Source organism: Mustela nivalis, assembly GCF_964662115.1.
Source record: "Mustela nivalis genome assembly, chromosome: 15".
NCBI classification, from domain to species: domain Eukaryota; kingdom Metazoa; phylum Chordata; class Mammalia; order Carnivora; family Mustelidae; genus Mustela; species Mustela nivalis.
This window is the reverse complement of record NC_139034.1, coordinates 20172578-20195739: the sequence shown is the minus strand read 5'-3', so window position 1 is coordinate 20195739 and position 23162 is coordinate 20172578. Positions and strand designations below refer to the sequence as shown.

Sequence of the window (23162 nt, the reverse complement as noted above, 5' to 3'; positions counted from 1 at the left end):
TTACTGACGACAAGATAATTTCTGTTTTCTTCCTTCCCAGTAGAAACAAATTGACAAAATTAGCATGTATGTGAATTGAGAGATTTCTATAACTGATATGAAAATGAATAGTCTGGGCAACATTTTTTTTTCTATTTTTCATCCCCTTAAGATGGATAATAATCATGATCAATTTTTATCACAAAATAGTTTTATAAGAACTATAGTATGCTATTATTATGTAAAATTCGTATTTATATTATAAAAGAAAACTGTTATTTTCCTGCATCTTTTGCTTTGTGGTGAATGTAAAACTTATTCTAACTTCTAGAGGTGTGTTATTATGACTAAAAATAATTCAGTCATGGAATATGTTTAAGTGAGGAATATACAATAAAATGAATTATAAAAACAGAGGTTATGTCTCTGCATTATAATAAAGTGATAGGAGAAAACTATTACTAAAAAGGAATCCTAAAGAGCATTTAACTTTTAAAAATAGGTTTCATTACCATATATAAACTAATTTTCAGAGAATATCTTGTAAAATATTCTTTCATGACATCTCCCTGGACAAAGAGAAGTTTTATATACAGTAAGCATTATTCCCTTATCATCAACTTAATTAAATATAGTTTCAAATAAGAAGTAAGTAGATTATGCCAAATATTCAGTTGTTATTTTCCAGAGAATACGTTATAGCATAGAAAAAACATTGTAGTGGATGCAGGACATTGGCTGACAGAAGCCATACATCTCAAAATGGTGACAGTTAACATCTGTCTCAATGTATCCACTGCCAATAAAGTACTGGAAAAACCACAGTGAACAACTGTTTATCCTAAAGTGATAAGTATAATAATGGGCCCAAACACAAATTTACTTACAGCATCATCTTAACAATGGGGCATATGAATTCCTAACCTGACCATATTTAACATTCTTCACATTTTCAGTGGGATATCCAAGAGCATGATATGTTCAGGTAAAACGGCTTCACATGAACTGAGATGGGCTGAGGGAGCAAACACTGAGCAAGGCTTTGAAAACAGATGGAGTGGCAGATGGGACTGCAGACTGGGTTCACTTGATCTGTGTTAAACAACTCTACTACCCAGTAAGACGGGGCTCAAATCTTACAGAAGCCTTATAAAGTTCGTTCCTTTAGTTCATAGATGCTTTTCCCCACCCTAAAAATAAATATGATTTATATCTTAAACTTTGTTCCTTTTAATTACCTGTGTGATAAGTTATTTAACTCAAGTATATTTTCTTACTCATTTTTGGAACAGATGGTAGGAGAGCAGTTGCCTAGTGGAATAAAATGTACATGGATTAATTGTCTAAAAATTGTAAAATTAATTACCTTCCTTCATTGATGAGTTCAATAAATGCAAGTCCTGCATTCTTCTGAATAGAATTCTGCCATTCCTAAAGGAGAAACCAAACCAAATATCAGAAAAATGAGCATGTAAACAAAAGTAACATCTGGTTTAAGGATCATATTGATGTTGTTAACAACGTCCATGTTACATCATTTCTAAATCATTTTTAAATCTATTTCTAACATATGTTAAAATATTTTGTAAGAAATCGAAATTTTAAAAGTAGCTCTGTATCACTTAGTTCAGAAGATGCTTTTGAATATGAATTTCCAGTAAATTTCAGGCTTGAAATTTACTGGATTGAGAAAGTGAGACACAGGTTACAGAAGGCTCTCAGCACAAAGCCTCCTTCCAAAAGAAATAAAATAACTAGTCATGCAACTATACAAGCACTAGAATCATCAGGGAAAGAAAATATTAGCCCTGAATATAGAGATTTTTCACTGAGGCTGCAAAACAAAAATCAGAATTATATACAAGAGATTTAAATTGATTTGGAAATGTTCTAGTTACACATGCATTCCAAGTGACTGAAAACTACGTAGGAAAAAGGGTTATGAATGAATTCTTTTGAATTTGCAAAAAAAGGGGGGGGGGGAGAAAATAATATACTGTAAGTGACTCTTAATCTCACAAAACAAACTGAGGGTTGCTGGGGGGAGGGGGTTTGGGAGAAGGGGGTGGGATTATGGACATTGGGGAGGGTATGTGCTTTGGTGAGTGCTGTGAAATGTGTAAACCTGGTGATTCACAGACCTGTACCCCTGGGGATAAAAATATATGTTTATAAAAAATAAAAAAAAAATTCAAAAAAAAAAAACTATATCCAAATGAAACCTCTCTTTGCTAATCTAGTTTAGAATATATTTGTTCATTTGGCAGTTCCACAGTGTCATCATTATAAATTTGTGATTGTTTTAGTGTTTTGGATTAGGAAAGTATACTTCTTATTTTGTATTCTTCCAATGGCATATTTAGAATATGCCTTAGCCATTTTTTAAGCCCTTTTTAAAGGGTATTGGTTTCTTTTAGTGATTTCAATTTTTTGCTTTTTTATATACCTGGTAAGTTGCATTTTTGGGATTAAAAATCACATCCCTTTCAATAGTACTATAAATAAATGCCTCCTTAATACATTTTATACAAGATCCCTATCGATCACTCACATCACTCATCTATAGGTAATTTTTCTCCACAAGAAAAGTTGCTAAGTTGCTACACACCATGGTAGTCAGCTGACTTGTCACAAATTCACTTTCATAAAAAACAGTCTCTTGGTCAACCCTTTCCTCTACTCTTGATCATATTGCCTTTTTTTTTTTAATGTTTTTTTTAAGATTTTATTTATTTATTTGACAGAGAGAGATCACAAGTAGGCAGAGAGGCAGGCAGAGAGAGAGAGGAGGAAGCAGGCTCCCCGCTGAGCAGAGAGCCCGATGTGGGACTCGATCCCAGGACCCTGAGATCATGACCTGAGCTGAAGGCAGCAGCTTAACCCACTGAGCCACCCAGGCGCCCCGATCATATTGCCTTTTTAAAGCTTTGCATATATACTGGGAATAAATGTGGTCCCCAAAAGTAGGTACTTGGATTTGTAAATATTTTCTGCTCGAAGTAAATCTGTGAAGAATTACAGAAGAATGCATCATGATCTGTTTCCCCAGAAGGGAGAATCAACAACTTGGGAAAAGAGATGTGGAAGCCTGGGGACAGTAATGATCGTACGAAGGCCTAAATGCTTCTATGGTTTGCTAAATGGTTTTAGCAAAGCCACTTTTAGCTATCATATATAATCTTTAATGAAAATTCATCTAAATGACAAGATCACTATAGCATTTTACAGTGCTTATTAAAACTTTAAAATCATTTCTGTTGAAAATAATTACAGCAAACTCTTTTTCCTATATTTTAATAAAAGGGTTTCTATTATCATCGTTTTATATATTTTGTATATTCCCATATATTTATTGCAAACCAATATCCCACAAAATGTGCAAATTTCTCAGGAAAACTTGATATTTATTGTGATATTAGCTTTGAGAGAAAACTGACTCTTATTTAAAAAGAATCATGACAGTCTGAAGAATAAATTCTTACAGACAACTTCTTAAACATGATTTCCTTTATAATACTGTTTGTACACCAATGCTCTTTTATCAGCAGAAACTTTAATATGCATAGGATTTTTCAAGAAGATATTTCAAAGTACATATTCAGGTACTACATATGCATCCCAAATTATACCACGTCTAGAAGATCATAGAGTAAAATGTTTTAAAAACTCTGTTCAGATCAAAGATCAAACAAAAGATACCTGTGAGGTGCTTCAGCCCATGAGACACTAATTTGCAATCTTTGATAAAGGAACAGCAGAAATAACTCTGAGTCAAGTCAAGGACATTAGAGTTTAAAGGATGAGGAAAGCCAATGAAAGTATATGACTGCAAAACTTCATTCAAGAATATATGTTTTAGAAGTGTGATTTGTCATTTTTGAGCCAGAGAAAACAGTAGAAGATCGTTTTATATGCCTTTCTAGAAGAGAAACAGTAAGGGCTTATAATTCACTGGTGTTTTGAATAGGGAAATGGAAATTAAGAGACAATACAAAGAAAAGATGTCGGGACTGGATAAGAAATTGGATTTAAGGGCTAAAGTAAAAAAGTGGAACAGTATAGAATTTAAGTTTTTAGCATGAATGATAGAAAGAATGGTAATATTACTATGCAAATAAGGGTACCCATTTAAGGAAAATCATAGGGTTGTCTTTTATTTTATTAATACATAAGGTATTATTTGTTTCAGGGGTACAGGCCTGTGATTCATCAGTCTTACACAATTCACAGCACTCACCATAGCACATACCCTCCCCATTGTCCATCACCAAGCCACTCCATCCCTCCCACCCCTAGGGTTGTCTTAAGTTTATATTTGTTGGATTTAGAGTGATGATGGTATATCAAAATGGAATGTGGAATTTGGAATTATTTGCACAAAAATATTGTTTAAGGCAAACCATCAGGCAAAAGTCTCTAAAGATGGAATGAGCACTGGGTGTTATAGGCAACTGATGAATCTCTAAATTCTACCTCTGAAACTAATAATATACTATATGTTAACTAAACTGAATTTAAATAAGAATTGTTCAAAAAAGAAGAAACACAAGGAGGATGAAAAGACCTAGGTCTGGATGAATTTTGGGAATCATTCAAGCTTTTAAGATTAGGAAAAGAAGCTGAAAATAGGCATAAGAAAAGATCTAACAAAATTTAAGAATAGCAGCAAAGTATTATAGTACCATTTAAAAGAAAATAGTTCACTTAATACACAGGCTTAACAAAACAAAAACATACAAAAAAAAACCCCTTTGATCATTAACATTCTCTTTTTTAATGATTAAGGATTTAAGTTTTACTGCATGTGAACTATAAAACACAAAATATGGTAAAGCACAAAGTGCATGAAACATACATTGAAAAGCACACACACACACAAAAAGATGCCATTCCAAGGAAGGGGATAGAAAGTTAAAGCCACACCAGCTGTAGCTCAGAACTGGCAGAGGAGCTGATGCCTGAGCTGCCCATCTCTGATGCTGGAGGTGGATCTGGGAATGGAATTGGCACTAGATGTGTAGCTAGATCAGCTCTAGAGATGATGCCGAATCTGGCTGTATCTCAGACTGCAATGCTAGAGGTGGTTGTGGAACTGACTCTAGTTCTGGGCTGACTTCATGTATGTTGCCAGACCTGATAGGAAAACTGGTGATGGAGAGGACTCTAGTCTGGATCTGATAGTGTCTCTGGGGCTAGAACTGGAGCTGGAGCTGCCACTAAGTCTGGAGCTGGTACGAGAGCTCCTGCTGGTATTGGCTGTAGCTCTGCAGCTAGCCCTAGCACTATTTCTGGAGCTAGTGCAGAAGGTGGCTCTAACTCCAGAGTTGCTGGTAGGATGAGTTCTGGACTTGGCCCTAGCTTTGCAGGTGCTGCTGAAGCAAGTACTGCCAATTAATGACGGAACTTCCTCTATCCCTGGAGCTGGCTCTAGCTCTGCTCTGTAGCTGGTCTGGAGCTGATTCTAGCTCCAGAGCTGGCACTGCTTTCAGCTCTGGAGATGGAGGAGGTCCCAGAGCTGTGTGAAACTCTAGAGCTTGTTCAAGAGCTGGCCCAAACTATAGGTGCTGCAGCTGGTGCCAGAGCTGGCATAAGAGCTGCTGCCTACGCTACTAACAGCACTTTTGAAGCCATTATCTAGAGTTGGCAACCTGACACGAAAGACACAGACCAAGATAAGAGTACAGAAGAGATACTGGGAACAGCAACAGCAACACAAGAAAAAAGGAAACCTGGACAATGAGAGACAGTGAAACAACAGGGAAAAAAATCTGTAATTACACAGTTGAGATACATAAAGATATTGCAAACATCAAAAAAAAAAAAAAAAGAAAGAAAGAAAGAAAGAAAGAAAGAAAAAGAAAAAAAGAAAGAAAACAAGCAAGCAAGCTTAAAAGTCAAAGTCACAAGCATCTCCCAAAAGTATAGAAGAAAAGATAAGGTGCCAACAAAAAGATAGAGGGATGAAACAACAATACAACAATAAAAATAAAGAAATTAAGAAAATTAGAGGATCTCCAACAGAAAGACCATATACATTGATTAGGAACTGTAGAAAGAGTGAATGGTGAAGAGAGAATGGGAAACATGGAAGAGAGGAAATTATCAAATAAATTTAAAACTGTTCCCAGAAATGAAATATCTGACTTAAAACCCCTAGCAAACCACATTATCATAAAATTCTCCTTAACATGAGGGTCAAGGAAAAGGCTAACAAGAAAAAAAGTTTGTACAAAGAATCAAGAATAAGAATGAAACTTAACTTCTCAACAGTAAAGCTAGGAAAGAGAAGAAAAGGAAACATTGCTTGCATGGTTATGGAGAACGTAACACTCAGAACACAATATCCACCACAACTATCAATAACATCCAAAGATAGACTAGTTTCAGACATGCATAAACATTTGTTTTTCATCCATTCTCTTTCCAGAACCTAGTGATGGTGTACTCTGCCAAAACGAGGGTGTCTCTCCCACACGAGAGACAAGATTATGTTGTGACAGTTACTGAACCTTGGGGGCTTAAACAACAAAGATGTATTTCTTGCTCAAGCTCCATGTCCATTGCGGGTGTTCCCCTCTACATCCTCATCAGCCTCACTCTGGGAGCCAGACAGACAACGCAGCCACTGTCTGGAATGCTGTCGGCTGCCAAGGTGGAAATAGATAATTTTTATCAGATTACAGAGAGTAAAAAATTTTGAATGACAATTTATCATAGCCATATACATAGTTTTGACTTCAGAGTTGTTTTTTGGGTAAGCAGGCAAAATAATTCCTTAGTTTGCTGATGACAATATAATGCTGTTGACAGGCTTTGTTATTTGAGTTCAACTTCTTCCTCAGAAAGGCTGAAGTAAGAATTATTCTTTTCTCAAAATTCTTACCTAAATCAGAGCTCACAAAAGAGGCTCTATCTTGTTTTTCTGCCACCTCTCATTTTCTTTCCTCAGGCAGAAATAGGCATCAAATAGTTAAGTGACACAGAATTTTAAAACAACATAAACTGAAATACCGATTTTCCAAAATGGAGTTCAACATTCGCTAGCTTAAAAGTGTTGTTCTGTATGTCTCTAAACCTCAATTTACTCTTTTTATGTTTTATGTATGCACTATATGATTAGATCTTAGGTAATGCATCTTTGAAGGAGAAGCCACATTTTATTCATCTCTAGTAACTAAACAGCCAGAAGAAACAAATGATGTAATTTCTACAATGACTATACTACAGCATTAAGGCAACAAGAGGTCAATTCTATTAGGTTAGTGACATTGGATGGAAAACAAAGAAAAAAAAATCCTATGAATAAAATGTAAGAAATATTGTATTCCCTAGTAATCTATTTTCTAGGGTTTGTTGATAGTTATTTGCTATTCACATTTGAGTATTTTCTTCCTTATGCTAGAAGTCTACTGGGTTGCACATTAACATGTTCTGAATGAGAATAGAGTGATTTTACAGGCTTTGACTTAAGTAAGGGTCAAAGTGGATTCCACCTAATGTTAAATGGGTATAATTCAAGTTCTGAAGGTTTTCAAATTTCCCAAATAACTGTAACAACCAATATGCATAATTTCAATTTATCAAGTCAATTTCAGCTAACCACATTAACAACCAAGGTCACAAAAATGCTACCAATTGTCTTTCTTTAAGAGGACTTAGGTTTTCAATTTTCAAACTGTGGTATGAGATAAAAAAAAGTGCGAGGCAGGAGATAAACGAAGTCCCAGGATATACACAGTAATCTCTCTGGCATCTGAGGGAAAAAAAAGTCGAGTAATTGAATTCAAAATTATGAGTAATATAGGAATGATACAGTAAAATTTAAAATACGAGTTTTAAAACCAAAGAACAAATCATGTTCGTGCTTACAGTGGGCTGCATGGGGTACAGTTAGGTCCCCTTCCCCTCCTTCCAACTATGCTGCATTCCAAGGGGCTGCTTCAATAGAAGAGTTGGGAAAGTAAAGACCTACGCCATAGAAATTGCACCAGACCTAGAGATTTGAAGTATGTTTGCATCACCAGTTGTCTGGGATTTAGAGAATTGAGTCTCTCCTGGTTTTGGTGAATTTTAAACAAACAGATTTCATAAGGCAATGAAGAAAACACAGAATTTTTTTCTTCCAACTACTTAGAAAAACTAAATGAGAGAGAGAAAAGGGGATAACAAATATTCCTCACAAGATGAAGTGTATTTTCCCTCTCAGAAAATGTCAGGATCAAATGTGTTTTTAAAACTTACATAATGATTTCTGAGTGACAGTTGTAAAAGCACAAATTATTTAGGCATCTTTATCTGAAAATTCCAAACTCAGAAAAATATGGTCCTGAGTACAGAATAGTAAATAAAAACACAGGCGTGCAAAGAAAAAACCTGGACTGTGAAGGGAAAAGTGTCCTATAGGAAAACTATAACTTGTAACAACCGTTTATGTTGGCAAGACAATAAATCTTTTTTTCTAAGCAGGTAGCAGGGTGAGGAGCAGAGGGAGAGGGAGAAGCAAACTCTCGGCTGAGCAGAGAGCCTGATGTGGAGCTTTGTCCCAGGACCTTGGGATCATGACCTGAGCTGGAGGCAGAACCTTAATCAAATGCGTCACCTAGGCACCCTGACAAGGCAATAAATCTTCGAGTGTTTAAAAAGAAATGATTATTTTAAAACTTTGGAAATGGGATCAATCCTAAATCATTATTTTCTCAATGCCTAATACTTTCATTAGTCAGAAAATAGTCCATCTGAAATATAATTCTTTATATTTTGTAGTGATTTGCTCATACATATGTCTCCCCACTAGATCATAAATTGGTTATTGAAAGGAAGGATCTTATTTTATTTAACTATACATACCTACTAAGCAGCAAGTGTCTGGCATACTGTATAGACGTAATGTATTTTTGTTATTGAACTTAATTTAATCCTCCCAAATCAAGGGTATCACTTAAATCTATGGTTCTCAATTTGCCTGAAGAAAAGAATCAACAGGGGAATTCTTAAAAAGTACTAATCATAACAGAATAATCTCTAAGGATAGGGCCCAGGCAGAGAATAATTTAGTCATGAGGTGATGTATATATTTTCTTTCAAGTTGATCGATTATTTAAGTTTCCTTTCTAAATTAGTGTATTACGGCATCATAATTACATAATTTACACCATAATCATTGAAGTATCCACATCTCTAAACTAACATCATTATGAAGGTCCTTTTCAGCTCTGACACGGCATTTCATTCCCATGAGTGGTATTTTTGTAAGACTGAAAGTGTTAACTTATTGTGACTGTGTAAAAGAAATGTGAGTAACGAATGAGGCTAGGCGATCATCATATTCTTTTATGTTGGTGCACATTTGATTTTGTATTTCAAAAAGTGGGTTTTTTAAAAAGATTTATTTATTGAGAGACAGAGAGAGAGCGAGAGAAAGAGACAGAGTGTATCCAAGTGCAAGGGGCAGAGGTAGAGTGAGAGAATCCCAAGCAGACTCCATGCTGAGCAAGAAGCCTGATGTGGGGCTCAATGAGATCATGACCTGAGCCAAAACCAAGAGTTGGACACTTAAGTGATTCAGCCACACAGACACACCAATAAGTGTTTCTTAAATGTACACTACCATGAAACTGGGATTCTAGGAGTTTCAAAAGAAAAATTAGGTAAAATATTGAAAGGATGACAAGAAAAGTACTTGCATATAGAAAGGAACTAAGTGTTGTAGTTGCTAACGTATGAACTACATTGAGAGTTGATAAATGGGATATGGCTGGACAGGGAAGACACTTTAATCACTGTCTTAGCTTTCTAACAATTCCCTCTGACAGGTAGACTTAGAGAAATTACTTAAAACAAGGGAAATGGATACATGAGAATGTACACAGAGGGATAATAACTTATTGTCATTTCAATAAAGACAATCTTTTGACAATGTCAGGAAAAAAGTGTACTTTAAAATTGTGTCTACATAGGATTCCAGAAAATCTTCTGACATTTAAGAAAGCACACAAACACACACACACACACACACACACTCATTCAACTCTTGAAAAAAAAAAAAAGAACATCTATAAGAAAAGGTGTAAATTAAATATAGGCATCAAATTTTTGTCTTCATGGGAAACATACTAAACTGCGTTTGAATGCCTGCAGAGAGCTGCCAAGTCTTTAGACAGTTTTGTCATAATTTTTTAACTCTTCTGTATGGATGCATAAAATTTCCTCAAGATGAAGGACTTTTTCAGAGAAATGGATATCAAGTTAAGGATCCTTTGAAACTAAACACTTTGAAGACAAATAGGTTCCAGAAGGATGACAATGAAATCCCTATGTTCTCTTCAACAATCACTTCATGGTAGTTAGATGACCTAGTACAAACCTCAGACACAGGACATAATTTTTTTTTTCCCCACCAGTTTTTCCTCATCTACGTCAGCTCAATGCATATTTCTCTTTCCCTTTAGCTTTGTATACAATTAAGTAAACCAACTTAATGTCCTTCAAGACTCAATTCATCTCAAAATCTTTGAAAATATAGAAAATATTTCAAGGTTAAAAAGGGAGGTTAAATTGGAATCTTGTCTTCAGGAACTCCAGAACTGATTTTTTACTTTCTATATCCTTAATGTCTATTTATCATTTACGGCCATTAAAAGAGGTTGGTAAATGCCTCAAAAATTTTTCTAGTGAATGTTCATTATAACTGGCATGCTTATGAATTCTCTGCAGTAAGAGAAATTAATAAGTACAAGGATCAAAGTAAAATGTACTATATAGAGAGAGAACTAGATTTATGTCATGTGTTCAATGTATATGAAAATAAATATTCAAGTATTCAACATATCATCTGTTCTCATTTTCATTGCTTTTGTTTTTTTGTTTAAGATTTTATTTATTTATTTGACAGACAAGTAGGCAGAGAAGCAGGCAGAGAGAGAGAGGAGGAGACAGGCTCCCTGCTGAGCAGAGAACCCTGGGATCATGACCTGAGCTGAAGGCAGAGGCTTTAACCCACTGAGCCACCCAGACACCCCTTCATTGTTTATTTTTGTGAACATCTTACTAAAAGCATTATAGGTAAAATTGGATATAAAAAATGAACAAGATGAGATTGGGAGGGAGACAAACAATAAGTGACTCTTAATCTCACAAAACAAACTGAGGGTTACTGGGGGGAGGGGGTTTGGGAGAAGGGGGTGGGATTATGGACATTGGGGAGGGTATGTGCTTTGGTGAGTGCTGTGAAGTGTGTAAACCTGGTGATTCACAGACCTGTACCCCTGGGGATAAAAATATATGTTTATAAAAAATAAAAAATTAAAAAAAAAAAAAGAAAGAAAGAAACAGTATATGCTCCACAAATAAGTGTGGAGGATATGGGGAGTTAGAGAGGAGAAGGAAGTTGGGGGAAATTGGAAGGGGAGATGAACCATGAGAGACTATGGACTCTAAAAAACAATCTGAGGGGTTTGAAGTGGCGGGGGGGGGTGGGAGGTTGGGGTACCAGGTGGTGGGTAATATAGAGGGCACGGATTGCATGGAGCACTGGGTGTGGTGAAAAAATAATGAATACTGTTATGCTAAAAATAAATAAAAAATAAATTTAACAAAAAAATGAATAATCAATAGCAAAGAGATTAATATGAAGGTCAACCACAGAAAAATCATTAGGTAATATAGAAATACATCTAGTGGGTTACTAAAATTGGTGTATCATATAAACAGGTTTCCCTGGATCCTAACAGATCACTAAATTATATAAATATATTTAACACTTTTTATTACAAATATTCATATGTGTGTGTATATGTACATATACATATACACATAAACATATACTTGTATTTGTTTTTCTAATGAAAAATAATCTAGGTTATTTTACAAGGTACTTTTAAACAGCTTTTTTTCTATAACTGTGAATACATACAATAAACAAGCCTATTATATGCTAAGTTGTTGAGGATACTTCTTCCTTGGTGAGAAAACATCTGCTACTAGAAATGATCAGAAAAAGATCAAAGCTATTTAAGAAATAACTTTATTAAATATAAAAATAGTGGCAATTTTTAATATTTTCTATTTAGATAGAAAAACAGTAAAAGCTAGGATAGGATTTAAAAAAAATTTTTTTTAAAGATTTTATTTATTTATTTGACAGAGAGAGAGCGAGAGAGCACAAGCAGGGGAGCTTCAGAGGGAGAGGGAGAAGCAGGCTCCCTGCTGAGCAGGGACCACCCCCCACCATGTGGGACTTGTTCTTAGGACCCTGAGATCATGATCTGAGCCAAAGGCAAACGCCTAACCAACTGAGCCACCCAGGTGGCTTGGAAGACTTTAAGGCTCTGTATCATCCTTAGGAAGTCTTTCTTTTTGCATAGTTTGAAACAGATATTCTGTTATTTAAAATACTCTCCATAAATATTAAATATACTGATGACACTATATGTAACTAATTTCCTCTACTGGCTGAATGGAATGTTTCCCAAAGAGAAGAAATACTGGACACGATGTTTCTCCTAAAGGGATTTCCAATTAAATGGATAAAAACAATCATGCCTGTATTACATGTAAAGCATCCAGTTAAAACATGTAAACAGATACCTATATTTACTCTCTAAATATACTTATTTCAAATGCTAAGGGAAATGATGGAGTGATTAGAACCACATAACACAAATGAGAAAAGCTTTATGAAAGAAAAGAGTTTAGAAATAAATGGAAGATACAAGGTAATAATAGCAATTTTATATTTTGATAATGGTAGTAGTTACATCAATATAAGGAATGAACTTGCTTTGATCTATATACACACAAATGAATGAATGTAATAGCAAAATAGTAAGATAATGCTGTGGGAAGGGCACATGAACCTCTATGTACTACTTTTGCAACTTACCATGAGTCTATACTTATTAAAACCGTGGAAGAAAAAGAGGACACCAAAAATTACTTATCACATAATAGCCTTTAAAAATAAAATATGTTGAAATATACACAGGACGAAAGTAACAAAACAAAATAAAACAAAACAAAAAACACCACCAAAAAGCAAGAGAATGTATAATGGTAGGGCTGTGACATGCACACACATTGTTTTTTTTATTTTTCAATGTTGTGGTAATATTAATATGCCTGAAGAATTTATATAATATAAACACTGCAAAATAGACATGGGGAAAAACAAACATACCAAAATAACCAGAAAGAAAGTAAAGGCGTGGATATTGTGGCAAAGTATGGGAAGGGGTTTTGGATCAGGGAGGTGATCTATCAGTGACCCAAGGAAATGGGTTTACCTCAGAATATGCTACCTTCTCCCTCCTTTCTTACAGAAATTATAGCTCTTAAGGATTATTCTACAGGTGGCCAAGGCTTACTGATTTCTTTTTGTCTTGATTTTACTAAAATTGTAAGAATTCACACATGAGAAAAGGACTATTATTTCTCATATTTTACTATATGCATACAGATGAACTCAGAACTTCTGTTCAGTCATCATTTTTCTTCCACTTACAATTTGGGTTGGGGGCGCCTGGGTGGCTCAGTGGTTTAAGCCTCTGCCTTCAGCTCAGGTCATGATCTCAGGGTTCTGGGATCGAGCCCCACATCAGGCTCTCTGCTCAGCGGGGAGCCTGCTTCCCCCTCTCTCTCTGCCTGCCTCTCTGCCTCCTTGTGATCTCTCTCTATCAAATAAATAAATAAAAATCTTTAAAAAAAAAAAAAAAAAACAATTTGGGTTGGATATGAATTAATTAATATACAAGGATGAGATACCATGTTTGAGTATCACATATACTACAGGTAGCTTAGAAAATAAATATTTTATCATATAAAAGTGATTAACTCAAAATTTATTATACCTCCTAACTTCGCTAGGAGTTGAAATAAAAGAAACCAATAATGAAATATATGAAAATAATCAAAAGTAATTTGATTTGTATGTTCTTTAAATCTTTGATTAAATTTTCATTGAGGGATGCTGTAAATAGTTGGGTAAATAACAGTAGTTAAGTCAGCCCTCCTGTTGCAATTGTGCAGTAGGCATTGTCCCCAAGATATATACCACGGAAAGTTTCTGATTATTTCATACTTATGTGGTCTTTCTTTTTCCTTCAAAATGTCTATATTTTTACTATATATTTTCTAATAATGTTAATGTTCTAATAATTTTATTATAACCCAAGTCGAAAGTAATCTTTATACATCATTATATTTTCAATTTCCTGTTATACTTCTGTTTATATTTAAGACATATTACAACCGATATATTCATCACAATTCCAAAAACTTTAAATGCCTAATGTGAGGCATTTGTGCCTAATGTGAGATGACATTATACCAGAGATAAAAGTTCAGGTCAGGCACTGTCCAGAGAAAAAGGCAGGGATTTATTAGATAGATATTCAGGAATGAAACTGTGGCTTTATCCCTTCTAAAAAGAGAGGCAGAACTTGTGAAAGCAAACCAGGAACTACCCAATGCTAATCACAAGTTAGAAATTTCTCAATTTCTCAGCCTCAATTCTATGCTATTAACACACTACAATATTTTATATTAAAAAATACCCTTGATGATGGGATGCCTGGGGGGGCTCAGTCAGCTGAGCCTTCAGCTCAGGTCATGATCCCAAAGTCCTGGGATCAAGCCCTATGTGGGGCTTCCTGCTCAGCTGGGAGCCTGCTTCTCTCTCTCCCTTTATCCTTCAGTCCTGCTTGTGCACGCTCTCTCTCTCTCACTCTCTCAAACAAATAAATAAAATTGCAAAAAAAAAAAAAAGTATGCTTTAGGAAACATTGTTTCATATACTGCCTGGAAATGAGTTAACTCCCTACATCACAAATTAAACAAAAATAGATATATTATATGGTTACTTAATTTATCCTGCGTTTTATTTGAGTCTAGCCACTGCTCTAAGCATGTCATAAGTCTGTTTCTCACCAGACTTTTGTCAGTTTCCCTGGCCTGAATCTTCTTTCTTTCTTATGCTGTGTAGAAAGTCCATTAGCTGCAACAGATCCATCTTTCTTCTATCTCAATAAAGCTTCCCAAAAAAGTCTTATTATTGCTTCACGGGACCAGTTTTCTGAACCATATGTAGTATTTGATTATATTCAACTCAAAATATCATGTCATAATATTTTATTGTCATTGATTTCAAATTCAGCTACGTAACAGTTAACAGTTTCACAGAAAATACCAGACTCCTTTTAGAAATGGAAGAACATTACCAATAAATCTTCAGTAACCATCACAATGCTAATACTAAAGGCAGTCACTTACAAAATAATTGTGACATAATTTCATCAGACAACTAGGATTTCATATTTCCAAAGATGCTTTAAAAAAAAAAATCTAGTCTACCTCTAGTTCTCTTACACTTAAAATCTTATTATGCACACCCGAATTTTTTTTTCAATACTCATGGACAAATATGCTTTACTAGGTCTCCATATTTAGCTCATCTATATATTTTTTTAACCACCCTCTCCAGTTTATTATAGTTAGAAGGAAAGTATGTCCTTTTCCTTTGTACCATCTGAATAAACTGTATCAATTTGGAGAAAAAATGAAAAATTTCAAAGTTCAAAGGCCAAATCATTTGGAAAAGGAAGACTATTCTTCAGTTGTGGTTCTTTTGTAAGTGCTGTGTTTAGAAGTCCTGGGTCAGAGCCTTGATTACATCAGTGCAGTCACTAAAGTCCTTTTTACTTAAGTATATGAAATAGTTAGAAAAAAAGGCAAATAAAACCACAAAATAATTCATGTTAGTAACTCCATACACAAATCCTGAAGACACTTGCAAGGCTGACTTCTATTTTATATTACTTATACATTTGGGGGTTTCTAATGAGAATAAAAATGATTTATTAAGCATACATTTTGCTTAATCAGTACTTCAAGTCAGAAAGTCTGAATACTGGGAGACATTATTTTTACATAAAAGTTTCTCAATTTATAAAACATTTTCTATTGACAGATAAGGCACAGAAAAATCCAAGTGACATCTGCTAAGCTTTACTTAGGAAAACTTAAAGAAATCCTACGGGATAACATCACTCAATTTTTCCTGGAGTACCTCTGATGGAGACTTCCTAAAAAAAAAAAATCTGGAAATAATTAGAAACTATTATAGTACCTAAAAAAGTTTACTTGAAAACTAAATCTGCTATTCATCAAAGACCATAATACACTCAGAATAATGTAATGGAAAAATAAGGTACACATATAGAATAACATAAAGCACCTCAACCAAATCTGATTGCAAAACATAAAAAAGAAAAAAAGAAGGTTGACAGAACACAGTATCAGACCCATGATATACTGAAGCACTATGTTGGAAAAATTGCACTTAACTGATTAAGCAATGATTTTGTTAAACCAGTATATATTGATTATTTTACTTATTTTAATTTACTTCTGTTCATTTTACTTCCAAATGACAAGAAACCATTTTTTTTTTTAAAAAGATACTAAGCACAACTTTAATACAAATTGAAAGGGAAGAAGAATTAATAGTTAATTCTTAAAATTTGCTCTTGTCAATAAGATCTGCATGGAAAAGAAAAGTATCCAAAATATAGTAAAAAGTATTTTGGGTATTTCTGGAGCAATAAATGCGATATAATGATAATGCTAATAGCTTCTTAAACTAAAAATATGTTCTCTACAGAGACCTAAAATTCCACTGGGGGGTAGACTGGATGGCATGTCCCTTGGAGTTTAAAAGGCTGTCCATATGAACTGAATTATCCTTGACAAGTACCTTCAGACACTTGTAATATGATCTCATGTAAATTTAGACCATATTTTGCACACAAACCAGTGGCGATAGTAAGTTTATTCAGGAGCTCAGATAAGAAGGAAAGAAAAACTGATAACCTTAATAACAGTTGTTCAACATGAAATTTCCAAAATGAAAAGCATAAAAATAAAAGCATCTAATGTGTTGTAGCAAATGAAAGAAAAACAAATATTAAGAAAAGTGTTGCATTTTTTTTCTTTTCAACCCTTAGCTACCTAGTGTTTCCATGCAAAATTCTATCCTTCAATAGCTTATTTAAATTGGAAAAAGAAAAGCACATTTTAAGCAAATAAATAAACTGGAAAATACCATTTGCACTGGAGTTATAATAACATAATATAATCAAAATATTACAACAAATCATAACACAGAGCTGTAAATGTTTACAAAAAGCTGACTATAAGGCAAAACAAAAGGACAACTCAGAACTCTGCAGCTTTAAAGATTGCTAAGGATTGCCTTCTGCCTTGGCACAGACAGCCCTACAAACTTTGCTAACTCTCCAGGGATCGGCTCCATCGTCCAAGAGACACATTAAGGCCTGTAGAAGAGAACCAGGCTTTGGAGAGGGCCAGGCCAGGCAAGCGCCTTAGCATCATTAACTGTATTTAGTTTTCTTTATCAGAAGTCTGCTACTGCTATGGTTGTCCTGCTAATGGATGAAAACAGAATATATATCATCTTGAATTTGAGTAGTAGAGAAAAATGAGAGATTATGTTAAGAAAATTTAAAGGCATGTATATTTTTTTGTGGGTCCTTAAAACCAAGATTTTATACATCCATGGAATAATTAACAATTGTCAAAGATCATGTTACAAGCTAATTTCATAGCAGAATAATAAAGTCCTCCCACTTGAACTGTATTAAAGGAAATTACTAATTTGTTTCTTTAAAAATATTTTGTGGAAAGTAACACTTCAGTTTAACAAAATAGCAAAACAATTGGAAACCTTTACAAACATATATTTTGTAGTCGCTTAAATGAGGTATATTTAATCCATTAACCACCTGAAATATTTAAATATACTCTGAATTATTTAAAAAATTCAACTTAAAAATCAAACCAAGAGACATGTTTATAATATTGCTTTGCTGAAACACTGAAGGAAAGTGCACTGCATAGAGTGCTTAAATTTCTCACTCTTCCTTTCAATCAATATCTGAGGCAAAGTTTCATCTCTAGGGCCCTTAATGGCAGGAATTCCTGGAGCCAGCAAATGAGTAATGTTAAACCTATGATTAGATGATGAGGCCATCAAAGACACTAGACCCTAATGCTACATTCTTCTTTATTTCTCTGAACTGCAGTAAAACCCTGAGCTAAAGAAGAAGGAATTTTAAGCTACCTTTTTTTTCCCCCACAAAAGCTTTTTTGTTTTTTTTAAATAAATGTACATCATCAAGAACTTAAAAGGTCTGAACAGATCTCTCAGAATGTCTCTTGAACTCAGGACTCCAGCATTAGGAAACAATTTTCAAATGCCCTGCAGATGAACTCCTGCCAGGAATGCTGTTTTCTTTAACTTCTTCCTTATTAATATTCTTCTTATTTTTCCTGGCTGCTAAAAAGGAAGGAATGGACCTAATGGTTTCCCTATGAATATATTCTTGAAGAAAGTAAACCTGAAGACTGGAAATCAATAGGTAAGTTTCGGTTGCTTTGTGTTGGCTAATATTTTAAAGGATCAGTTAAAGCCATATTGTTTATTTGGGAGTTAGTTGTGGCTTTGGGCAGACCTCAAGGTCAGTAACTAGAAAGAGTTTAGATGTATTTTGCTACTGAGGAAGCTAGGAATAAATGTAATAACTACTTATTGTAAACAAACATAACCTGTCTTTATTATTTTCACATTAAAAAATATTTAATACTTACATGAAAATTAGGATCATTAGGAGACTTGGCAGAGCTAGTAAGAAAAAGACCACTAGGTCCCTAATTTCAGTTATCAGAAAAATGTTTATATATATATATATATATATATGGTTTCTTATAACTGCTAAGAAAAAACCAACAACTACAAATTCTATTTTAAAATCTGATTATTAAAGATAAATAGCATAAGTATATTTTTAGAATGTACACTGAAATGTACACATTACATCAAAAAAAGAAAGCAACAAGGTATTGTATAAAAGACCACTCACTAATGAGCTGTATTTTATACTAGGGCTATTGCATGAAAAAGACTTTGTTTTCATTATCTGTAATCAAATAGAAGAAAACACTTAATAATAAATGTCAGAATAATAAATTCTATGGTACCATTTTTAAATGGTGGAATGTAAAGAAGGGTATCAAAAGATCTGTAACAGATCATATATATATATATATATATATATATATATATTTTTTTTTTTTTTTTTTTTTTTCAGATAGAGGACAATAGAAGGATAGGAAGGTGGGAAAGAATAAGATAGCTAAAGAGAGCGGAAGAACGGAGAGGGAGACTGAATCAATATTTACAAGGTACTATCATCTAAAAATATATCTTATTTTGTTCATCTGCAGGATAAGAAATGTAAGTTTTAAAAATATGTGAACACACACATATATAGGCACACACATTCTACTAACTAAATGACATTTTTAAAAAAACCCACCTCCCATAGTTTAATGTAATCCAGTGGAAGAAATGTCCTACCTGAGAACACAGCAGCATGACCAGCTCAACCACAGACGTGCTGGACTTCATACAAACTAGGCCTGCAACAAAGAAAGGTTGAACAAAATGAAATTACAGTGGTAGAAATCATCACTCCAAGTTGCTTTACTATGTAATTTTAATTTATAAAACGTTCTACAGATTAGAACTCCTAAAATAAAACAAATAAAAGAAAGATTCACTAACACTTATTTTTTATGGCATTAATTTCAAAACATTCAGATATTCAAGATGTAGGAAAAAATACTAAAAACTGACTTCATGCTTGGGTTATTTATTGGACAAGGCATTTTTTTATATTTAAACAAGATGGAAGGTAGTTATTGGAATTGGTGCGCTTGTTAGAGCTACTTTGAATCCAATGACATACGCTATGTGATTGTCTCCTGGAAAAAGAAGCAATCATCAGTGAACATCTGCCTAAATTTTCTTCTAAAAGACAACATTAATATAATTTACAAATAAATAACTGCCCATAGGTTATCAATTGTTAAATGTTTTTAAAATATTAAGAAATGAATTTCACACACAATATGTTAAGCAATGTTCATAGAATCTTGAAATGTTGTAATTTGTACAAATAATGGCTACTACTCATTGATCACTTACTGTGTGCGAGGCACTGTGTTAAGTGCCTTATATTCATAGTGTCATTTAAATCTTATTTCTATTCTGTTACATACTATTATTATACCCATACTATAGATAAGAAAATATTCTTCCTATAAACAGTTTAAACATTAATTCTTCATTGGGACGTTTCCCAGTTGAAAGGATAACTGCTGAATAACATGTAATAAGAAAGCCAATCATGACGGGTAGTTTTTTTTTAAAGTGCCAACAATGGAGGAAGACATAACTAAGGATAGAGAACAATTCCTGGTTGAGAGTATATAATCATGATGCTTACTAACATAAAAAAGATTTTTAAATTTTTCATTTAAAAAAAATAATGTTTTTTCTTTTTAAGGAGGACAGAAGTGATCAGTAAAAGCATGGATAGCAGGAAATGCCATGGTCTTACATTAGTTGTTGCTAAATGAAAAGCTTAAGTGAAACCAGTTTTTCTCTTCTTTTCTTCTTAAGGTGATTTCAGTAAATAGTCTCAAATGCCTTCTAGGCTCTAGCATGTATATTTACGTAGGTTGTGGATAAATACCCTTTTGTGCCCACTCTGCTAACAACCCTATCCTTATTGTACACATGACAGAAAAAGCTGTAAAAGGCACTAGTATTCCATCTTATCAGATCTTTGGGCAGACAGTTAACTAATGAAATAAGAGGCAGATGTGAAAAGCTCATTTAAGAGACAATTGCTGTAATTGATCAGCAATTCTTATGCTCAGGAGCTAGAGAGTCAAAAAGATTAATGGGACATTTATCACCTGTTGGCTACTCAACTATTTGAAATTCTGACAAAGAAAAACTAAGGAAAAGGCCAAAGGACTATGCATAGCAAAAGAATCATAATCCTGATATGTACTCCATATAAATTTAGATTTTAGACTATAGGCTATATAAGGTATGACTATATAAAGAATTACTCACCATATATTTATTCTGTGTATTAGAATTTTTTTAATACATAACAACTTAAAAGTAAAAATTAGGAAAAGCATGCTATTATGTTAATTTCTCACAGCCTGATTTTTAAAATGAACTTCTAAAAACCTCCTGGGGCGCCTGGGTGGCTCAGTGGGTTAAGCCTCTGCCTTCGGCTCAGGTCATGTTCTCAGGGTTCTGGGATCGAGCCCCATATTGGGCTTTCTGCTCAGCGGGGAGTCTGCTTCCCCCCCTTCTCTCTGCCTGCCTTTCTGCCTACTTGTGATCTCTGTCTGTCAAATGAATAAATAAAATCTTAAAAGAAAATTTAAAAAACCTCCTATGTAACAGGAATGTTCATAATCTTTACAATTTCATACAGAAAATATAAAATGTTCCATCAATGATTTGTTCAAAGGACATGACAACAAATTGATAGGATCGTAAAACTGCAATTTGCAAACAGTATGGCCTTTGTGATTTCAACTCCCATAGATCCACACACCTTTACTGGTGTGTTTTGTCTAATTAGTTTTGAACACAATGAACTAATGGATTCTCCTTAAAAGGAAAAAAATAATCTACCATTGACAATGCAAACATAAGCAGAGGCAATTCTGGAAGACTTATCAACCTTCAACTATTACACAATCACTTTGGTTGGAAGTATTTCTAGGTGTTAACAAAAGTATTACTAAAACAAATACCCAAACTCCAATGTTTTTTATTAGCGATACTAAAAATACAAGCAATGTCTGGTAATACTCTAACCTTGCACACTTTCTAAATAAAGAGACGTACCCACATTTGAAAGTTTAAAATGTAGGAATAAACATGGTATTATATTAACTTAAATCATAAGCTCAAGAAAGCCACATTTATCTCATGATGCTATGAATACCTAAGCTATATAAGCATAAGGCGAATATTTTATGTGTATATTTCAAACAGGTTGATTTTATCCTTCTTGTATCTGGCAAGAAATTCATAATCAAATCAACTCATTTGGCAGCTACTCACATGAGCAAAGTATAGTGTTAGCACTGAGTAGTTTACAGTAATGGATAAGACATTATCTACTCCTTCCCATGTGTTCCATGTTTTATTTTATTTTATATTTTTTAAGATTTTATTTTTATTTATTTGACAGACAGAGATCACAGGCAGGCAGAGAGAGAGGAGGAAGCAGGCTCCCCTCGTGCAGAGAGCCCAATGCGGGGCTCGATCCCAGGACCCCAGGATCATAACCCGAGCAGAAGGCAAAGGCTTTAACCCACTGAGCCACCCAGGCGCCCCGTGTTCCATGTTTTAAATCAAATCTAAGATTATCTAACATTTACCTGAAGTTTTATCATTTACAAAACATTTTTACGTATGCTATCTCATTTCATTCTCTTAATAACTCTTTGATTTAGTTATTATTACCTCATATGATAGATAAAAAATGAAGAGTCAGTGACTAGCCCAAGAGGTGTCATTCAGTTAAGTAGTAGAACTGGAACCCAAATTCAAGGAACCTAACTTGAATGTCCATTTGACGTCTGCTGCAGAGCTATATAAATAATTAAACATGAATAGGATGGCAATATGTCTCTATGAGAAAGGTCATAATGGTTCTTTCCAACTGGGATGATTTTGACAGTTTTCTTGGAGAAGGTAGCATATGTTGGTCAGACATGAGGACAAAAAGCACTATCTTTAGCAAAAGCAAAGAGGGAGAAGGGAAAAAAAATGTGAAAGACCTTTATTATTTAGAGGGTGGATGAGTAGAATATAGGCAGTGTATAAAAGTAGGACTGAGGGCTATCATAAAATTCAAAAATAAAGATCAAAAGCAGTAAAATTATGTTTTTGAAAAGGGAAGAATTTAGTGCAAGTTATATAATGAAGGAAATGATACTAGGGTTAAGTATTCCTATTTCATGATCATTTATCCCACGCTGTTAACTGAGAAGTCCCCAAAGGAGCTGTATATGTTTGCCCCATCATCAAAAACCTACTTAGACATATCGGCCAGTTAATATTTACCAGCAAATATACATTCACCAGAATAAATATTCTGACTAGGAATACTAATCCAATACTTTGTACCACACAAGTTACCGTATAAAATTAAGACCTGGAGCAAAGTGAGCAAAGGGGGTTTATATGTAAAGGAGGTATTTGACAGTGAAGAAACTATCTAGTACGA

General features: G+C 34.1%; 1 protein-coding gene across 6 annotated transcripts in view; it reads right to left on the bottom strand.

The window, feature by feature from the left end:
• NBEA (neurobeachin) overlaps positions 1-23162 on the bottom strand; it is a 667546-nt gene that overhangs the window by 325025 nt on the left and 319359 nt on the right. For all 6 annotated transcript variants that reach the window (XM_082700384.1, XM_082700385.1, XM_082700381.1 and 3 more), the window contains 2 exons: positions 19409-19470; positions 1346-1410 (listed from right to left, as the gene is read on the bottom strand). In XM_082700384.1, coding sequence (XP_082556510.1) covers positions 1346-1410; positions 19409-19470 — 127 coding nt within the window. The remainder of the gene's footprint in view (positions 1-1345; positions 1411-19408; positions 19471-23162) is intronic.